This window comes from Dunckerocampus dactyliophorus, chromosome 8 (assembly GCF_027744805.1).
Source record: "Dunckerocampus dactyliophorus isolate RoL2022-P2 chromosome 8, RoL_Ddac_1.1, whole genome shotgun sequence".
NCBI lineage: Eukaryota > Metazoa > Chordata > Actinopteri > Syngnathiformes > Syngnathidae > Dunckerocampus > Dunckerocampus dactyliophorus.
Genome location: NC_072826.1, coordinates 7,816,888 through 7,838,479, shown reverse-complemented (window position 1 = coordinate 7,838,479; position 21,592 = coordinate 7,816,888). Strand labels below are relative to the sequence as shown.

Below are 21,592 nucleotides of genomic sequence, written 5' to 3'. Positions count from 1 at the left end.
CCTCGCACACACCTGTCTGGCCGACATGCTAACCACTGGGCCACCGTGCGGCCCTATGACACACGTGTTCATTTAATTTTCTGAAAAACACCTGGATTTTGTTTATGTGAGAACGAGCCATCTACTGTAGGTACAATCATCTTGCTGTTGTTGCTGTTTGAACTGAATTTACTCTGGGTATATTTGCAGTGGAGGACAAAAAAGCCAGTGTGGAGCGTTTCTCACAAATCATACCAGTAAGACTCTCACTACTTAAATGTTTTTTGATGAAACGATTTGCTTATTTAATCATTGTGACCTTCAAAGTCAGAGAAGAGAAAGTTCAACATTTGTAACCCACAATCAAGGAACTCATTCAGTTTATAATGTCCTACTAAGATTAGTCACCAGATATGTTAGAACCGACACGGTCCTCTGGGTGATAAGTTAGAACTATCTGCAAACCCTTAAACTTGCTCCTATAACATGGTGAGACACTGATGGATACGACCCAAAACCAACTGTGCATCCCACGGACACCTAATTGTGTCTATGTCAATTTAGTGATAAACAAATTGTTTTTAAGTTTAATTAAGGAAAAAAAACAAGTGTTGACCTCAACTTCAGGTTGTAGTAAGATAAACAGCTGGTGCATATACACTTGAAGAAAAATGTATAAACGACAGAAGAAAAAAATGACTATCAAACCTGGTAATTATGTTCTGAAACCAAGGTGTACAATGGAGGTCTAGCAATGCCACAGTTGATCTCAAACGAGAAGACGGTCACCCCAGCAATCACTGATGAGCAGTGAGGAAAAAGAAAAAAAACATTGAAATCTGCAACCTGTAAAGTGACTAAATGGGAGTGACAATAATTTGCCAACTGATCTTTTAGCGTAGCTACTTCACCCATACATGGTCATGTAAGCTTTTTAAATGTATAGACCCAGGACTTTTACCAAATCATTGGCAGGGTGTCTACTAATTTGAGCCTAGTTTCATAGTGTTGGCTATTTTTAAAGATGAATGGGGTTCTTGCTTTGACACAATACAAGATCAGTTGTGCAAATAGTAGCAGCCCTTCACAGGATGTTACTGTACATTGGGAAGACAATGCAGCGGATATATCCACAGCGAATGCCCCCTCACTTCTATTCTGCATAATTATTTAAATCAATCAAAATACATGACTTTGTAACTTTTTGCATTTAAAAGACGTGAAAAACTCACTAAGATGATCACTCATTTCATGTTAAAAAAAACAAATGAATAAGTCAACCAACAAAAGCCATGTTTGATTAGAAGAATCCAATGATGGAATGATATAATCACTGAAACATTTCCAATTCACATCCAAATTTCCAGCAAGACTTGAAGACAATTTCATATCGCCCAACAATTAGAGCGGCTCAAAGCGGCAGTTTCCGGTTACAGAATATGAAATGTCTCTATTGCACTGTGATGCTGCTGGAAAATGAAAATGAACACGTTTCCAGTATGCAAACAAGAGTAATTTTTTGTAATTATACCTACATTATATAGAACTCTGTTCAAAAGAAAGTGTCAGTGTAGCTTTTAAATATCTTCGTAATTAAGAATCGTGTGTGTGTGCAGTTTGACAGGTCCATTCCAGTAGGGTATACGTTTTAGTATATACTATTTCATCTAGAGGGGGCCTTTGAACAGGCTATTCCAGTGCAGGTAGAAAAGCGAACTAGCAAAAGTAGTATCGCTTATTTTCAAGGTTTCAATGAAAAATTATGAGTAAATCAAAAATCAAAAGTCTGGCCACTATGCCTTTGTACTTGTGATGTGTTGATTTGTGTCGGAGTTTCAGGAAAGCCTCCTTAAGGCCCTTCTACCATTTATTACTGTAAATCTGCACTGTGCAGTGGAAGATGGCAGCTTAGCTGTTATGCAGTTTATTTTTTAGTTTAAACCAAGACTGTGACCGCCTCCTCGCATTTCTGACTTGCAGCTATACCTGCAGTTATCTCAACACTTCCAAGAGGAAGCAAATATAAACGGCATCTAAGTGCCACAGCCCAAATTCTTCTAAGTCTCCCTTAGCATTGTTCAATATCCTAGCAGTACCAGTTTGCGGGACTAAACCCTAGGCTTTATTAGAAATAAACACTGCTGGAAGTATTGTTACTCTTGGCACGCAGTCTTGAAGAAGTGCTTGAGACACAATACAGTTTAGCACAGAGAAACACAACTGTCTCTCAGCTGTCCCTTCCACAGCCAAGGCAAGCACATGTCGTAGGGCATGGTGTGACAGGGTGGGAAGAAAGAAAGGGGCTGTGTAGGGTGGTAACAGGAGTCAGGTCCTGCAGTAGTTGGTTCATTGGCTTTGCTCAGCTAGCTGTGGCCCGAGCCATCAGGTCCTCTAGTGCCTTGTCCTGATCATTGTTGTGAACGAGCAGCACTTCTTTGATGGCCTCCCGCTCAAATCCCATTTCACCAAATCTTGACATTAGCTCAAGAAACTGCAATGCCTGATGACGAAGAGAAACATACGACATTGTCATTTTAAAGATTCACATTTGTTGAAAGACAACTTTTGAACATTTGATTAGTTTTATGGTAAACTTTCAACATAACCTACTGCCCAAAAGTACTCACCTTTTCTTCTGAGCATTGGTACATCTCTAAACATTCCTCCACTGCGCTTGCATCGAAGCCTCGCTCACACAGACGTCCGTGGATAAAGAGATAATCCAGTACCTTAGACAACGAGAACACATCGTTTACCGTAACTTTGACGCTTTCAAACCCTGTTTGGACCACCACAGCTTTGGAGATTTGTGGTCCGGTGGGAAACACTGATTGGTCTTAATGAAGGGCGTGTATAATATCAGCCAACATCAGTATGCGCACATTTCAAATGTGAAGTGATACATGAATGTGTAGGTCGTGATTTGGGCGTGGGGTTACTTCACCTGCTCCACATTCTGCCCTTGTCTCTGCATGGCCCGAAGAACACCCTCATAAGAATACCCCATGCCTACCAGGGTCTCCACACATTGACGCTCACTGGGGGTCATGCTAAGCAGGGCTCCCCCACATGGCAAACCTGCTGAACCCGACAACAAGTTTCCCTGGGAATCAATATAATAAGAACATCAGTTAAGTCAGATGGAAATATTTGTCACTGAATAAGCAGAGTCAGCCATGTCTGTATCTTTGTTCTCACCGGTTTTGGTCCACCACCCTTGTTGAGGCTGAGCGGCTCAGGGGCAACAATGACTTGGGATTTGGGTATAATCGGGGGGCTGCCATTGGGTAGGTTGTGTCGGGGTGCAGGGATGGGTGCAGGGACTGGGCTGTATCTTACTGGATCAGGATCACCAGAATCCGAAAGTTTAGGAAAAGTCAGAGAGCGTATGTTGCAGGGTCGATCCTCTGCTTCAAACCCTGATCTCCCATGATGCCCAACTTTGTCCATATCGAGTAAAGAAACTAAACCATTGGGTTTATGGGCAAAGCCATGTTTTGCTGGGAGGCTGGTGTTGGTGGGAGGAGACGGGCTGTTTCCACGTGAAGTAGGCCCCAGCTGGGAAACTTCTGGTGGAGATACAGAAGGTGCAAGTTGAGGCTGGCTCTGTAGAATATTTCTAAGCTCTTCTTTATCATCCAATGTTTTAAGCTCCAGCTTGTCAAAGGGGTCCTCTTCCCGCTCAAAGTCAGCAAGGTTGAGGCAATGTGGCTGAGGAATGCTTGGTTGGATTTTCCTTGGACCAAAACTTGGAGCAGGCAGAGGAGTTAGGATAGCATCATGGCTCAATCCTGCCAGAACAGGGTTCATTGCTGGTGGGGGAGGGTCCTGGTCTTCAATAGCAGACCGTTTCTTGCCTGCACTACCATTAATGTCCTGTGATTGAGCCAAGCCTTCTCCGTTTTCTGTCTCCTGTTTGGCTGCGGTGTCTTCTGCTCGAGCCTCTGCTGCTTGGGCCTCACCCAGTTCAATACCCCAGCGAACACTCCGATTCTCCAAAGAAAAGTCATACTGTTGACAGGACATGGATTATGGGAAATATCAGTCATTCAGAACACCATAATACAGTATTTCTTTTACATATTACTTGACACTGACTGTCTACTCAGTGGAACACTATGTTTTTGGGAAAATCAGCTGAATAATTTTTGAGTACACAAACACTGGCAAAGACATGATTCTACATCATGCTTTATACATCAGCAATTATATTCACAAAATGTTCTTCATTTCTTAAACAAAAACAAAAATAAAGAAAGCAGCAGGACAGACTGGGAAGGTTGTCTAAGGTGCCGTCCATTCAAATGGCCTATTATAATATAAAAGCCTATTGATTCTAGTTGAGCAATTTGAGTACGACACGTGAAAGCACCCTAGTGACATTCAGTTTGGTAACAGTGTAGAGATGAAGACTGTAGAACCTCACTTTTTTCACTGTACTCTATTTTTTGCATGGTTTTGCAATACTTCAATACTTCAGGCTGATCAGATCCAGTATTGATCTTAATTCACGGAAATTGCCCATACAACCTTTGGAAAAATCCGATCCAGCTGGTATCTCTGCCGGCTATCAGCTAAATGGCTGCAAAATGCGCTCTTCTGTAAATTATACAAGTACAAGTACATTATCACTGGATGAATATGAGAAATTGCTAAACTAAGACAAACAAGCAATGCTGACCTCTAAGCAAACTTGAATGTAAAGTAGCAAAAACTGAAGAATAAGGCTTAGTACAGTTTAAAACAAGTCCAGTGAAACTGGAGCCCCCCCGATCGATTCATAGGGACGATGATGACATATCACGAATTAATAAACATCGTTAAATATGTTACCAATATATAAACTTTTTTTGCTACGTGGAGATTCTTTTGTTCTGTTCCTGTGTCTCTCTGTGCTACACTCTGCGTACCTGGCCCCTCCCCGTCACACACGGACGCAGACCGGCAAGGTACATCTCTCACTGCCGCACTCACTCGGCTGCAGCAGAGGGGGCGACGACAGAAACGGCAAGAGGAATCACTTTTTTTTTACACCATGGTAAGCTGTGACTTTGCAAAACAATGTAACACTACAATTTAGTGCCCCCGTCTTTGCGGACGACAACGACTTAACAGCCAAAAGGAAGCTAGGAAATATACAAGTATCTATATGAGTTTAAAATGAAAAAAAAAACCAAACTATTTTTATGTTTTCCCATAATGTATTTTGTCTGAGCAAAGCATTTAATTTGAGGACAAGCGGCATAGAAAATGGATGGATGGCGCTACAATGATGCCTCTGTCCACCAGAGGGAGCCAGAGGAGCCCAGAGGGCGGCTGACATTGCAGCGCCTCTGCAGGCACTAATGAATGCTGTGCTTGGAAACAATGCATTATGGGAAAACGTTAAAATTGTTGTTTATTTTAAACTCGTATTGGTACTTGTATATTTCCTAGCTACCTTTTGTGTGTTGAGTTGCTGTGTGATGAGTTTAGCGTTCTTTGTAAGATGACACTGTGAGTCAAACTGTTATATTGAGCAATGACCTCCTGCGATTTCCAATGGGTTGACAAGCCTGTCATGAATTAATTGATCGCTTGTGATTGGCTCCTGCCAAAGAAAGCGCTACCGTTTCCTCACTGACTTGCGAATGGCAGACTTTAAACGGTTAGCAGTAGTTCTGAAGTAAAGAAGATGTCATGAGATTAGAACTGAGCCATAAATTGCTGTCTGTGTAAAGTTTATGAAAAAAGTAAGCTTATACAAGGGAAATTACAATAGTTGTAATTATATATATATTTATATTGCATGCTTTGAAAGCAGCTACATTGTTAGATAAATTGTAGTTTAGTCTCTTGTATTAAGTCTAGTAACATGATGCATGTTTTGATTATTTCTTATTTTGTTTGTAGTCAACGTCTTTTTCTACTTTTTAATGTTTGCTTTTGAGCTATTTGCAAATACTCAGTGGCTGCAGATACAACTTTTCAATCGCTAGTAAATATGACTAAGTTATATTGTGTTTTTGGGAATTTAGTAGTCTTCTGGTTCTTTATGTTCCATCGTATTTTGGGTATTATAAGAATTTATGTTCATGTATAGTACATACTCTGTGTATGTCAATGCTCTTATTTCATATATCGCCCAACATATTGGTTATCGGCCAATATATGGCATTTCAGCTGACACATCGTATATTAGCTTTTTTCAGCCCGCAATATCGGCATCGGCCCCAAAAATCCCACATCGGTCGGGCTCTAGTCGGAACCGCTTTACAGCGGTGAGTAACCAGCTATTAACAGGAGAGTAACAAGTAGATGAATAAGAGTTTAGAGAGACAATAATACAACATTTATAAAGATGGAAGTACATTGTGAATTCACATGTCCGAAAAGCGGAAATTATACATTACATTACCACATACGTCAGCAGCCAAAAGCGGATTCTTTGGAACCTGGAACCTGTTTTTTATATTATAATTTATATGCCAAAAAATATATTGTAATTGCTGCAATATACATCGCAATATGGATTTTAGGCCATATCGCCCATCCTTAACACAACATGTCCACTGTGTGGAAATATTTTACACTTTCCTGTTAACAGGATTTCCTGTTGTTCTTACTTTATACTTACCTCAAGTTGCTTTTTGGGACATACATGTATATTCAGTATTTGTACATCATCATACTTGCCTGTAGAGAGTTTACTACAGCCTCAGATAACGTCAACAATAATGACAATAACAATAAAGCAAACAAAGCTCTGTTATCGGAATATCGGGGTTGGCTCGTAAGCAAAAAAATGTGGATCAGTGCATCCCCAGTTACAAACAACAACAAAAATAGAAACTGTACATGACTTACCCGGGTCTCCACCAACAAGGAGCCGCAGTCTGGCAGACAAAAGCCAACAGGCAGACCCACTTTGGCAGGGCAGCGAAACTTTTCATTGACCTTGAAGGGAACATCATCAAGGTAGCTGATGGGTCCTACATCCAAGGATGACAAAAAACAGTGATAGTTAGTTTACCATTGGAATCAATAAGGCTAGCAGAAATCATACAGTATGATTGACAGCTCAAATACACAAACCCTTACCATTGTTGTATGCATCCGATACAGACTTCCTTGTAGCCATTTAGATACACTGAAAAAAAGATATCTTATTACTGCATGTGATTGTTTATAGAAAACACTTGTGTAACAGCAGGAGCTCCAGTGTTTGTAATTGACAAAGCGAGTCTCAAAGACCAGACATACTTGTCATATGTCAGTACAAATGGTCTGCACTACTTGAATTCGAAGTTCTTTCATTTGGCTTTGCGGCTTTGCACATTTCCACTGCTTTGAATCTTAGCTCACATAATCCTTTATTTAGTCATGCTGCACAACAAAGCCTGATTTGATCAACACAGAGAAGCCATTGTTTACCCACGTGCATACTTACACAAAAATACTATAATATTGCGTTAAAATTCTACATAGCAAAGATCACTGCCAACCAATCCTCAGCAGCAAAGTTGCTTAACTTGTATCAATCTAGGACAAAATGATCACCAATACACAGCCACGTGCTTTTCAGAAAGTGACCTAAAATTATCAGAGGAAGTAAATCTATCATTTTTAGCATATCGATGGAATACAAGACCCCGAGAACCACTAGAGATAGGGACTGCAACTACTGTACAAATTCAAGGTTGATAATCACTGATAACAGTCACAAGATGCTCTTCTCTGTTGTCGGGTTGCTAATGTGACAATACAGGCAAAAGATAATTGGTGGAAGAGTACTTTCAACTACAGCAATGTAAAAACAAGCCATTGGTCTTTTTTTGTTTTTTAATAACAACAAAGGAAGTTGAGATGACTTTGAATAAAACTTTCCACCACCGTTGACACATATGCACATACTGGTAGAAGTCATCAGTTTGGAGAGGCAGATACTGGTAGAAGTCATCAGTTTGGAGAACAAAAAGAGCTTTATTTGGTCTGATTTGATTCAAGCAGAAAACATACCCAACATCACTTTCTCTAACGCTGTATGACAACACACGTTCAAAGATTGACATTTACTAGTCCTGCTTTGCTCACGTTAGGTAAAGATAAGATGGGAGTTAGTCATAACAAAATAACAACACCACTCCAAATAAAAACAGCTTAGGAGAGACGTTGCCTTTAACTCAACCATACAAACCATGACAGTAGTATTTGCAGTTCCAACGTCTCCGGTAAGTTGAACGCGGTCACGTCGTATATCACCGTGTCATAAAGAACGACAACATTAGCACAAGACAGATAAGTTATTGATTAGCAACAGGCTAAGCTATCATATATTGTAATTAACCACTCTAGTCTGAAATCGCTGACGTCAACAAAACACTGTTGAATATTATTTTAATAGGGGATACAAAATTCTATTCATAAAAACTATCTAGTGGCTAACATTTTAGGGGAAAACTATAGCGATTTGGTTTCGCAAGTGGCCTGACTTAATACTGTTGCCACCGCCCCGTAACGAAACTGAGCAAATACATATAGAAATATTCCACTCACCTGTATCCGCTCCGTCTTGCTCTTACAAATGTGACTCTGTTTCAATTTGATATGCTGCTTTGATTTGAATTACAGCCGAATTTGTTTTATTTATTATGAAATCTCTTTCCTGTTCTGCCGTGGGACGCCATCTTGATTTGTCAGGATCGCAGGTTCCTGTCTGACGTCACAGACCCATATGACGTCGCATTCATGGCCAAACTGTACTTCCCGGAAGATCATGGTTTGTTTGTTTTTTTAACAGAAATGTATTAAGTAGATTAAATACACAAACAATATGGCTTACAATATCATTTGTATTTGTAACAAGGGTGTGACACAAAGACCCATGTTCGTCAGTGGGAAAGTAACTAGGCATTAGTATTTCAGTAACATCAATAAGAGAATACGTTAAATCACATCTCTATTAAATAAAACTAAAAAGCACTGCCAAAATGCAATATGTTGTGAATGAACATGCAGATAATGAATGTATGTTGTATTTACTGCAGTACTTAGATATCAATTTCTATTTCTATTGCCGTTTTATGATAACTTAACTCTCTCACGGGTTTGAAATTAACAAAGAAAAAACATCTGAGTGTCACTGTTTTACTGTAAACTTACGACATGTAGTTTAGTTCCAGTCCATGAGGTGTATCGAGTGCGCGCACGCAAGTCACGTTTCGGACGTCGATGACGCACCGCAGACACGCGCAATGGTAACCGGAAGCATCGATGAGAGGAAAATAAAAATCGATCAAAACCCTTGTTATTCTTGAGGGAAACTCTGTCACCTGCTGTCATTTCCACAGCGAAGGTTCGCATCTGGTGGCTCCTAACACTACCACTTTGTCGGAGGGGACGGCAGGGAGCAGAAAAACTGTCTCGTTTGACCGAAGTTGCTTGCTAACTGGTTTAGCTGACGTGTGGAGAAGTTGAGACTACCCAGGGACCAGATAGACAAACACAAACAAGCTGGAATCAGCTGAGCGGCTGTCTGAACCGAACCAGCAGCGCGGGGAGATGTCACGGAGAGCGGCTTTGCTTTTCTGAGCCAAGAATGACCCACGGGAGACGGTGACTTCCACTGAAACTAGCTCCATGTAGACTGTCAACAGTGGCACACAAAGAATTTCAGCAACACAACACGAGGATCAGCCATAAGCTGTAGAAGAACATCCACGGCTTCTGTCACTTTGGCCAAACACTACCAGGCTAGCATGGTCAACCAATGACTTCGTCCTCCAGTTTTCACCAATAATCAAACGATTATATATTACATTGCAACAGTACAGGTAAATGTTTCTTTTTTATTTGGCTTTTTATTGGGCACAGTGAATGGCCAGAGAAACAAACTACAGACATTAGCTACCTTTGCAGTGTACATAATACCCTTCTTGTTGTGTGATATAATGGTTTGCTTATTTTTCTTCTTGAACTGTTATCAATTTGTATGTTTTTGTTCCACTGGCACTGAAGCCTGATGGCTGCTTTACAACGTCAACAATATGTTGATATGTATGAACATTCCAGAAGTACCATAAAGCCAATAGTGTTTCTGTCATTTCCCAATTTTCTTCTATGGCCACTGGTGTCAGAAGTGGGATCAACATGGCCCACCAGGCAACCCCTAGCTCCCAAAAGGCCCTGATGATGGAGTTGAAGTCCCTGCAGGAGCAGCCGGTGGAGGGCTTCCGTATCACGCTTGTGCAGGAGTCTGATCTCTACAACTGGGAAGTGGCAATATTTGGGCCCCCAAACACCCTGTATGAGGGAGGCTACTTTAAGGTATTTTATACAAACGAGATGTAAATATTGACATCATCAAAATTAAATGGGAACATTCTCAGGGCAATAATGCACTTACCAAACAATATTCTTCTCTTAGCACAATGGCATTTGCTGTTGAAAGTCGCTATAAGTTCAAACTTAGAGATATGATGCACAGAAATAGGATAATATTTCAGCCATTTTGCACTTAATAATAATTTATCATTTATAGCCTTCAATGTGCATCCGGAGTAAACCCACACGCACACGGGGACTCCACACTTCACACAGAAATGCCCAAGGGAGAATTGAACCGAGGTCTTCCCGATCTCCAGGCTGTTCCTGTGTTGGCCAACGTGCTAACCAGTAGACCACCGTGCGGCCCAGTTGTGATATCAAAGCCGTTTTAATGAGTTCCTGCCATTTACAAAGCACACTATTCAGATTGTAAAATGCGCAACTTGTGCTCTGACTGTTATGTGCACTCAGACGCACAAAAATACTGCTTTGATTTTAAAACATTTAAGGGATGAGTCACTACTGCTTCACTCAAGGGAGCTTTGGTAGATTAAAAAAAAAAAAAAGATGTGTAAACAGGCTGTTTACAAGCATTTAAACTTCACTGATAACTTATAGCCAGTAGATACATACATTTACTGCTAGCTTACTGCTGAAAGAGCCTAGCACTATATGTTAAACACGGGAGCATCTGCCATATCTGTATTTAATAGATGAAGATTAGTAATATAATGATTATAATGTTGCTGAAACCGAGATAAAACTGCCAAAGTGCTTCTATAAGGCAAATCCTGGGCAGATTGTGATAACAGAATACACTTGAGGTTGCATTTTCTTATTTTAGCTATTGTTAGATGAGTTATTTCAAAGGTCAAACGTAACGCGGTGTGTTCATGTCGAATAATAACTCTAAGTGACAGAAGGGATGGGCCACCAGAGTATCTGTTTCCGTGTGCATGTTGCTAAAACATTTCTCTTGGCTGGAATGCCCCTACAGCAAAGACTGAGGACTTTTACATGTGCTGATCTAAGTAGTACCTCTGTACAGAGAATGAGCGAGACAAGGCACATCTTTCTTTTACTTTGTTCACTGCGTTTAAGAAAACCCAGTATACTGAGACAGTGTTCAAGTTGGGACAACGCAGATAATGCCGTTTGGCTTCCCGGAATGCTTCAATATTACTGAGTGGGTGTTGCTGTCATCTACTCTCTTATTGTTTGTTTTATGTTTTATGGAAGCAATAACTTTTGTCCGTTTATCAAAGTTGCATTCAAATGGCTTGAACTTTCTTCAGAGAGGAAAAACAACTGTCTGTTTTGTGTAAAGACAAAGACAAAGCTGTGAAAGTATTAGATCAACAGTAGTGTAACAGTAACATCATTAGGGCTCGTCATTTGTCTAGCCTTTAGCGCAGGGGTGTCCAAACTTTTTCCGCTTAGGGCCGCATACTGAAAAATCAAAAGATGTAGGGGGTCACTTTGATATTTTTATATATTGTTTAAATGATGTAAAAAGGCGAAGAAAGATGTTATAGTTATATATTTCAGGACACAGTTTTGCGTTATTATACTTGTACCACTGTTAGAAGGCCCACGATTTTTACTTGTTTATATCTTTATGTGTCACTGATAATGTTTTTTCATCAAGCGTTGAAATTGTGGTTTTGTTTGGCGGTCCTTGAATGCACCATAGTTGTGTGAGACCTAAAAGTTTGTTTGGCTGTGGAAGCACTGGCCTCGACAGTCAAACCGGCCTCAAAACTTGCATCAAGATGAGCACAAGTTAATATATTCTTAGGGTGCACAATATTTATTGGGCCGATAATTATCAGGCCGACGCGAGGAATTATGATGTCATACCAATAAATTTGATAACATTAAAAAAATAGCGCTGATAACAGATAAAAAAAAAGTTCCAATGAAACGAGATTATCCGTACTGTGCTGTGAGTGGATTAGAGTGAGCAAATCAAGCGCTCTTTCTCTGCGATGTGCTGCAAACAGCCTGACGTAACTTCCTGAGCTCACTTGTAAACAAACATTGCGTCGGTCGTGTGGGACTTCTCACTGTTTCGGAGGAAGACATTTCGCCTTTGCTCCAAATGGTCTGCAAGCAATCCATGATGAGGGGAAAAAAATACATAAAACTTCAACACATCAAACCTTATCAGCCACCTGAAACACCAGCATCGCTACGATGCCCGGGACTTGTTCCTAACGCCGCGGTGTTTGAAAAGTGGAAAAAAGGTTGCCATAGACGTCCCCAGGGCTAAAGCGATCTGTGATTTTTATCATGGAAATGAAGGCGCTGCATGACCATCGTTGAAGCTACCGGCTTTTGTCGGCTGGTAAACCCCTTGGAGCCAGGGCTTGTACTTCTGAGCCGCCACAATTTTTTAAATGTTTTGTTGCTAGCAGTGATATTTGGTAAGGACAAATCTACAGGTGCAGTTTGTCAAATCCAACTTTCTTTGAGTCGTCCTCCAAATGTGCACAAACTACAGTTCAATTTAAATGTAAAAAATAGTGGATATAAAAAGTTATCTCGAGAAGCAAGAAGTTTTTAGTATTGACTTGAAGAAAAAAAATCACGCATCCGTAATACATTCGTTAATATACAGTATATATTGTTACTGTAATTACAACAAGCAAGCAGTGGGAATTAAATAGACGTGGCTTGGAGAAACACCTTCAGGCTTAAGGTTACACCATGAATCCAGTTCCATCTGATCATTGATTATCTTACGTTATCATTCATTAGCGGTGAGTACCCATACAATTTATACTTTATAATGCATTTAATAAGCGTGTGAGGCATATTCAATCCAAACCTGGATTGTGCCACAAGTGAACAATGGCAATTGAAGAGGGAAGGGGGGGTTTCTGGAGCTGAATCTCATCCAGTAATTACAGTCATGTACATAAGAGGATTTTGACAGCAGAAGCTGTAAAAAAAGGCCCATACTTTAATGTCACAAATCAACATTGCTTCTCTGACACGCAGGCTAATAATGTGAGAGCTCATGAGAGAGCTGTAGAGGTGGATGGTTCACATGAAGTGACGGCAATACACAAACAACAACAAAAACGCTCATTTGTCTCATTTGGCATTTAGGTGTATATTGATCAACACATTGTTGATACACAAATGGCCTTTTTTCATACAATCCTAAATAGTTTTTCTGCATCAACAGACATAGTGGAAATATTTGTAAAGGAGACGGCACCCAATCATAGATATTCTATGCTCTGCTGTGCAAATAAGCATCAGTCATAGATCTTGCCTATAGTGTATGTTATCACTTGTAAGTTTGTAAATGGCTGGAGGCCACAGTTGGCTCACAGCCTACTGCTTGAATGAGACTGTAGACTTCCCAGGTGCTCTTTCTTGTCAAAACAGGTTTATGACAGCAGTTCAGAACTTAACTTGTCTGGATCTTGTTGGTACTCAAGCCAAGGAATGCCTTGGTTCTGGTGTAATCAATAATCGGATAAGTGAATCTGTCCTAATCCATAGTTTAAGTTAAAGTTAAGGAAATGTAAAGCAGTTTAGTGAGCATGAAGGTGGCAGTTACACAAACCTACAAGCCATTCACTACACAATTGGTTATTTTACATCTGTAATCTGGTCATCGATAAGAAACAACATTGAACAAAGACACCTTCATCTCCCGATTCAGTGTCAGTGCCATTTATACAGAACAGTGACATGAAAAAAAAGCAGATAAATCCTGGCTTTAACCATCAATGTAAAAGGGGGTTATAGAGTGTCATTTGTGACATTTGTCACATAACTACACAACACAGATTTTGACCTGCAGACTTGAGGGCTCAGACTGTGACTGTTTGTTCTCCAGGCTCACATCAAGTTCCCAGTTGACTACCCGTACTCCCCACCTACCTTCCGTTTCATCACCAAGATGTGGCACCCCAACATCTATGAGGTACTTGTCTTACACTGTTTGTGTTTCAGCCTTTTTGGTATTTACAGTGGTGTGAAAGAGTGTTTGCCGCATCCTGATTTCTTATTTAAATGTTTCAGACCATCAAACAATTTTAATATCAGTCAATGACAACACAACTGAACACAAAATGCAGTTTTTAAATGAAACTTTTTATTTTTAAGTGTTAAAAAAAAATCCAAACCCACATGGCCCTGTGTGGAAAAAGTGATTGCCCCCTAAATTTTTTTGCTTAGTTTAACACACTTTTATGACATCTGTTGGATCTTGTGCCTCTTTCTGTGTGTAGGCTAAATTGCTTAGTTTGACTAACTATGATGCTCCTCCCCCATCCCCAGAACGGTGACGTGTGCATCTCTATCTTGCACCCTCCAGTTGATGATCCTCAGAGTGGTGAGCTGCCTTCTGAAAGATGGAATCCCACCCAGAATGTCAGGTAAAATATTGTACTGTCAAATAAGCCAATGTGTACATTAGAATATGATGATTTATTTGTTTATTTATTTGATTAGGACCGTGCATATGAATCAACATATGAGCAAAAGCATCACAGTAAAATGCCAGAATTAGCTGCAATAGCTAAATTTCATCTGTTGTCTTAAGGCAGGCACCATAAAACACACACATTTCCAAATGACACCACACATAAAACACATAAAACCATAAAAAGATAAAACAAATACACATATACATTTACAGACACAATCATACCTGTATAATATGATATATGATAAAATAATTTGTTGAGGATTACAGGGGTCAGAGAATGGCCAGACTGGTTTGCGCTAATAGAAAGACAACATAACTCCGTAACTGTTCAGTAAAAGAAGTCACTGTATGTCATGAACCTTGAAGGAGATGAGCTGGTGCAGCGTGCAACATGAGTGCCGCTCCTGCCAGTTATTTGAAATCTGCATTTTGGCGTGAATGGTCAAAGTGCTCGTTTGTGTTGTTGCTTTGCCTGTTTTAGCAAGGAGGCATCAAAAGTGGACTTCGTTGCCAAAATCTAATTGTGGATGGTGTGCTCATGATTGCGTGTTTTTCTTTTAATAGGACAATCCTGCTTAGTGTCATCTCTCTCCTCAATGAACCAAACACCTTTTCGCCTGCGAATGTGGACGCTTCTGTCATGTTTCGCAGATGGAGGGACAGCAAGGGCAAAGATAAAGAGTATGCTGAGATCATCAGGTAGTGTTTCATATAAGTCATCCATGTTCTGACATGCACTAATTATCTGTATAGTCATTATTATGCAGATATTAAATGATCTAAATGTTGGAATAATATCACAAGAACTGTTGGGGGCCGCATGGTGGCCGAATGGTCAGCATGTCAGCCTCACAGTCTGGAGTTTTCATGTTCTCCCTGTGTGCATGGGTTTTCTTGGGTTACTCTGGCTTCCTCCCACATCCTAAAAAACATGCATGTTAGTTACATCGGAGACTCTAAATTGACCATGTGAACGTGAGTGTGAATGCTTGAATGCTGGGTGATTTCCATGATAGGCCATGACGCAAAACTCCGCCCAGAGTGGAGATTTTCAAAAAACTCCAACTCAGTGTTTGTGTGTGGACGGGTAAAACTTGGTGTTTGCGTCCTAAAAAATGTGTGACATTATTTTGTGTTTTTGAGCTGTATTTAACAGAACATGAAGTCATTGACTTATGGGTTTCATTTTGTGGCGCAGTAGACATGCGTGCATGGGAACATTGACGGTGTTTCCTGCGCTCCATGTAAGTGTGATGTAAGATTTTATTGCTAATTTACACATCATCTAATATCTCAATATATCCATGAACAGACGCGTTATAATGCATGACCAAGTCAGTTGTGATACGTGCGTATGAGTGTTACAATCCATTGTAATAAAGTTCTGTCAATCACGGTTTCTGCGCCTGACAGAAAATTAGTTTCTGTTCTTAAGTTTTTTTTTAATGAACCACATTTCTGTGGCGTACGTGATTTACAACACTGCCATTGATAGACAAATTACAATTTAAATAGGATGCATGCAGAGTGCAGCAAAGCCGAAGTATAAAAATGTCACTGAGAGCCTCCTCGCTTCTGTGACTCATTAAGTGTAAGAACAGGACCTAACCTTTTCAGGTGCTCCCATTTGACCACAGGAAACAGGTGATATCCACAGCGGCGGACGCAGAGCGAGATGGCGTCAAAGTGCCGACCACATTGGCGGAGTACTGCGTCCAGACCCGGGTTCCATCCCAGGACAGCAGCTCAGACCTTCTCTATGATGACCTTTATGACGACGACATGGAGGAGGATGAGGACGATGACGATGAGAGCGAGATGGAGTCCATTGGCGAAGCTGGAGGGGCCAGCACTGCGGAGGACGGTGAGACATCCACCAGATGTTATGACAACCAAGACGACTCCGGCAACGAAGACTCATGATGATCTGGATAATAACTGCTCCTTGCCAACTCCCCCATGCCCCTGCCTACTTTTCTGTGTTTGTGTGTGTGTGTGTGTGTGTGTGTGTGTGTGTATGTATACAGTGGGGTCAATAGTCTACTGCCAAAAAACTTTTCATCATTTATTAAACAAGTAAGTCAAATAATGTCCAATACTTTTTATGTAAGGTTTCACTAAAAGGTTCATTGCTGAGTCAGAATTTTATATTCCCACCGTTTGCCTTAATTCCAGCTTGCACTCTGTCTGGTACAAATGTATTGCAGAAAAGATTCCAGCATTACTCGAAAGCAGCCCCTGGAGTGGTTTTAATTTGGGTTATGTTTGGCAATTGAGGTGGATGGAATCCAGCCTTCCAAACATTAAACTTTTTAAAAATACATAAAAAAAAATACTTGCACTGTCGCAGAAGAGCATACTTGCTCTTTGATGGCCCTCCCAACTCATACGCTGACTGATGAAGTACATAGCACATTCTATTGAGATTCAGTACAGGATAAAAAATGATGTTTCGAATGGCACTGTAAAAACAGCGTTGACTGATCATGGCAGTTTTTTTTAATGTATTGACTCTCATTAGATTTTGCAAGTGTATTTACCAAAGTTAGAACTGACTTATCTCTTCAAAGTAATGCCTTGTCTGCTGATTTTGCAAAGCTTAGCATTTGATAAATGATGAAAATACCGATCCTCGTGGTGTTCTCTTCAACCCCACTGTTTGTCTGCTTGTGTTAAAACACTATCCACCATCTCTCCTTGTCACTTTTTTTATGTCCTAAGTGTGTGTGTGTGTGTTGAGCATATGAATGAGCATATGAAGTCTGGCAAATGGAGAAACTGATGGCAAACACCTAGGCCACGAGGAGGCCGCGCAGCGTGTCTGAAGGCAGTACATCTGCTCACGCCTGTGTTTGATGCAATCAACAAAACTTTGTAAACACAAGCTCTGCTGTGAACTGTCTACCACAGCATCCATCACCACTGAACCCTCAAAGGGGCGAGCAAGTTGAAGACTTTGCCTCCTACACCTCTCTCTGCCTCTTAAACCTCAGGGCCTCTAAAGACGTTGACTGAGAGAGGAAAACACAAGGAACCCACACAAACTGATCGTCACCTCTGTGTTCTTGCTTCTTTTCTGTGTCACTGGTGTTTTTAGAGGGGCAAAAGGTGGCTTGAAAGTATTCAATCCCACCGTCGGAATGTTTACAATTATTGATGTTGGCTCTGTTGCTTTTTGCTCCCAAATCACCAGAATCCTGACATAATAAGAGGCTGCTCACATGATGTTCTGATTGATGTGATAAAGTTACATTTCGATTTGAGTACAAATCTGACACCAGTACTGTGCTGCTACACCACATCCAGTCAATCAGGACAAAAGTCAGCTTGCATTTGAATGGAAATGACACTGTTGCCCGAGTGGTGTGTGTGATTACATGAACAGGACAAGGTCAGAGTTTTGGTGTTCATGCCTTGACAGAGCTGGTGCAGACATCCGTGGCCCCATTGAGTTTGCTCACATGACCTTTTCTGAGTTTGTTCAGTTGAGTGTGTTTGCAGTGTGGGACATTTTAAGTTGTGTTTAGAGGCCAGAGGATGTGATTAAGTCACCCCTGGAGCGTTACACTTTTGAACACAAAAAACAGTGTGTTGTTGCAGACGTCAAGCGATCCACCCCATGTAGGTTGACTTGTTCAACACACCTGGGCCTCCGACGGATTATATGCCAAGGAATTAAAAGTACAGCAGAATCATTTCATTTGAAAGTGGAGGAACATGCTATTTGAATGATCTATGACAAGTGTTTTCATTTTAATGTGAAACCAAAGGAGCTTCCTCCTTTGCTTTGGAAACTCACTGAGACAGAAAGAAGAAATCACCTTGGATTACGGACACTTCATTTAGATGCACAACAGGATTTACCTGCCTGACGTGTTCTGGACGTCCCTTTTTTGTTTTGTTTTGTTTTGTAGAAAGGCCACAATAAGAAAGTCAAACTGTGCCACCATCACTTGCTCAGCAGCTTGCCTGCTTCTGTCTTAAAACGACTAAAACAACAATGAGGATAACATGGATGTGGAGGAGTAGCCAGTGCTTGACAGTGACAGTTACCTGACTCTTGGTAGTAGTTAAATCCTCCAAATTTTACAGAAATGTATAAGCATGAGTCAACAGTGCTGGTTAGTAACCCTCAGTGTTGTCCATATTTGACGGCTTTTCGTACTCATGACAGGCACATTGACACTTGCTTGTCAGTTTTCTTCAAGGGATGAAGAAATCAATCTCAAAACTATTTTGCAGAAAAATAATGAATCATTGACTTTGTTTATGCTGTCGGGATGTGTCATTTAATTTTCCCCAAGCCAACACATGATTCTCTTGAGGATGTCACATGGTCACACCTAACAAGACTGCATATGTGAGTGTGTCCACTCCTATCGATGTTAATTGCTGTATGTGTTGGCATTTTCATAATTTTGTCCACAGGTGTGTTTATTTTGCTGTCTTTTTGAGGATGCAAGTTCCACGGATACATCATGTAATTGTTGAAAATGTTAAGTTTGTTGCAAGGTAGCTTTGAGTGAAGCCTGCAGGTCAAGGAAACACATTGTTTTTTTCAGGGCGTTGAAATATGGAGTGACATACTCAATGAGGCACAGTTGATGTGGTAACATTTGGAGTTCATCAATAAAGCAGTATGCTATCGAACCACGTTGAAATATAATCACCTTATTTTATACCATCATAGAGAAAAATGTTTTAGTTTTTACAGAATATACAGTATCACAAAAGTGAGTAACTTTATTACATTCGATTATTATTGCTTATACGGTGGTGTGAAAAAGCGTTTGCCCCCTTCCTAATTTCTTATTGTATGTTTATCACACTTGAATGTTTCAGATCCATCCATCTTCTATACCGCTTCTCCTCTTTAGGGTCGCGGGGGCATGCTGGAGCCTATGTTTTTCAGATCATCAAACAAATTTAAATATTAGTCAATGACAACATAAGGGAATACAAAACTTTTTTTATTAAGGGAGAAAAAATCCAAACCTACATGGCGCTGTGTGAAAAAGTGATTGTCCCCTAAACCTAATAACTGGTTGGGCCACCCTTAGCAGCAACAACTGCAATCAAGCATTTGCGATAACTTGCAATGAGTCTCTTACAGCGCTGTGGAGGAATTTTGGCCCACTCATCTTTGCGGAATTGTTGTAATTCAGCCACATTGGAGGGTTTTTGAGCATGAAGCGCCTTTTTAAGGTCATCCCAAGGCATCTCAATAGGATTCAGGTCAGGACTTTGACTAGGCCACTCCAAAGACTTCATTTTGTTTTTCTACAGCTATTCAGGGGTGGACTTGCTGGTGTGTTTTGGATCATTGTCCTGCTGCAGAACTTGAGTTCATTTCAGCTTGAGGTCACAAACAGATGGCCGGACAGCATCTGATCAGTGTCTTTCTTCTGGTGGAGTCATGAACACTGACCTTAACTGAGGCAAGTGAGGCCTGCAGTTCTTTGGATGATGTTGTGGGGTCTTTTGTGACCTCTGGCCTGACCTCTGTGACCTAGGTTTGGATTTTTTCGCCCGTAATAATATAAAATTTCATTTAAAAACTGCATTTTATGTTCAGTTGAGTTGTCATTGACTAATATTAAAATTTGTTTGATGATGAAGTGTGACAAACATGCAAAAAATACGAAATCAGGAAGGGGGCAAACACTTTTTTAAAACCTCTGTTATTATTAATATTACTATTAGTAAAGATTTACTATCCACTGAAAAAAAACATACTCATAATTGTCTAAATTGCTCGCAACACAAGTAAGTAAGTACCAAGATAATTATGTCTTGCCTACAGTGAAGCATGGTGGTGGCAGCATCATGGTCTGGGGCTGCATGAGTGCTGCCAGCACTTGACAGCCGTGGTTCATTGAAGGAAACATTCTGAAGCAGAACATGATGCCCTTGTTTGTAAATGGGCCTCTTGGCACCTCCAAGATGACAAGTGCCTTCCTGAGGCAGGTGAAGGTGATGGAGTGGCCAAGTATGTTTCCAGATGTGAACCCATTTGAGAACCTGCGGGACGTCGTCAAGCGGAATGTGGAGGAGCGCAAGGTGTCTTAACATCCATCAGCTCTATGATGTTATCATGGAGGATTAGAATGGATGAATTGGATTGCCATCATTGTAAACACTGCATGCATCTCTTAGCAGTATTAGCAGCTGGTCCACCATTTATTAGATACTTCCTCAAACTGTGACCTCATCTCTAATAGATACCATATCCCAATTAAATAATAAACACACCATACCTCAAAAGGAATAAAAATCACAGGTGGCTGTAATTGGCTTTGCTATAACAGTTTTCACCATAACAGACCACCTGCAGTAGAAAAGGATAAAACAATGCCGTCCGAACAAACCACATATAATACTGTACAGACTGATTATAAGAGTATCTTGATGAGAAAGAAAGTCAACCATGAGTTGTATAGCAAGCATTTTGTGGATTCATTCCATTTGGGGCAACCAAGGAGGATAACAAAGCAAACCAATCAGGAAAACCTTTCAGGGAACGATTGATACTGTTATAAAATCTACCATTCTACGACATATATTGTAATATACTAAATATATATTTTTAATAACATATGATTTGTGGAAAACAATGCAAATACAGTGGAACCTCGGTTTCCGTCATTAATCCGTTCCATAAGGGCAGACGAGAACCATTGGAAATAATTCATCAATTAAATAACTGAAGTAATTAAATTCATTAATCCATTCCAGACGCCAAGTAACAAAAAAAAATCTATTTTATAGGGAATAACTATAGTTTTACATGCAGAAAACAATGCAAAATAATTATAAATGACAAATGAAATGGATAAATGAACATTTAACATCACCTTT

General features: G+C 40.4%; 2 protein-coding genes across 2 annotated transcripts; one reads left to right on the top strand and one right to left on the bottom strand.

Moving 5' to 3' along the window:
* Positions 1 to 257: 257 nt before the first annotated feature.
* On the bottom strand, positions 258 to 8,808 carry ubap1 (ubiquitin associated protein 1). Its single transcript, XM_054783999.1, has 7 exons — positions 8,515 to 8,808; positions 7,060 to 7,108; positions 6,826 to 6,950; positions 3,178 to 3,990; positions 2,924 to 3,082; positions 2,607 to 2,708; positions 258 to 2,479 (listed from the first exon to the last, which is right to left on the bottom strand). The coding sequence occupies exons 2-7, from the start codon at positions 7,097 to 7,099 to the stop codon at positions 2,339 to 2,341; spliced, it is 1,380 nt and encodes a 459-aa protein (XP_054639974.1). The 5' UTR covers positions 7,100 to 7,108; positions 8,515 to 8,808; the 3' UTR covers positions 258 to 2,338.
* Positions 8,809 to 9,179: 371 nt separating this feature from the next.
* ube2r2 (ubiquitin-conjugating enzyme E2R 2) lies at positions 9,180 to 19,405 on the top strand. The gene is made up of 6 exons (XM_054784001.1): positions 9,180 to 9,791; positions 10,095 to 10,284; positions 14,141 to 14,227; positions 14,584 to 14,681; positions 15,299 to 15,433; positions 16,372 to 19,405. Exons 2-6 carry the CDS (start codon positions 10,108 to 10,110, stop codon positions 16,655 to 16,657), a joined length of 783 nt encoding a protein of 260 aa, XP_054639976.1. The 5' UTR covers positions 9,180 to 9,791; positions 10,095 to 10,107; the 3' UTR covers positions 16,658 to 19,405.
* The last annotated feature ends 2,187 nt before the right edge of the window (positions 19,406 to 21,592 follow it).

Coding starts and splice junctions, on each gene's coding strand:
- ubap1 (XM_054783999.1), bottom strand. CDS start 7,099: ATGGCTACAAGGAAGTCTGTATCGGATGCATACAACAATG. Junction 3,083..3,177: donor AGGGTGGTGGACCAAAACCG/GTGAGAACAAAG, acceptor ATTGATTCCCAG/GGAAACTTGTTGTCGGGTTC. Junction 2,709..2,923: donor AAGGGCAGAATGTGGAGCAG/GTGAAGTAACCC, acceptor TCGTTGTCTAAG/GTACTGGATTATCTCTTTAT.
- ube2r2 (XM_054784001.1), top strand. CDS start 10,108: ATGGCCCACCAGGCAACCCCTAGCTCCCAAAAGGCCCTGATGATGGAG. Junction 10,285..14,140: donor ATGAGGGAGGCTACTTTAAG/GTATTTTATACA, acceptor TTTGTTCTCCAG/GCTCACATCAAGTTCCCAGT. Junction 14,228..14,583: donor GGCACCCCAACATCTATGAG/GTACTTGTCTTA, acceptor CCCCATCCCCAG/AACGGTGACGTGTGCATCTC.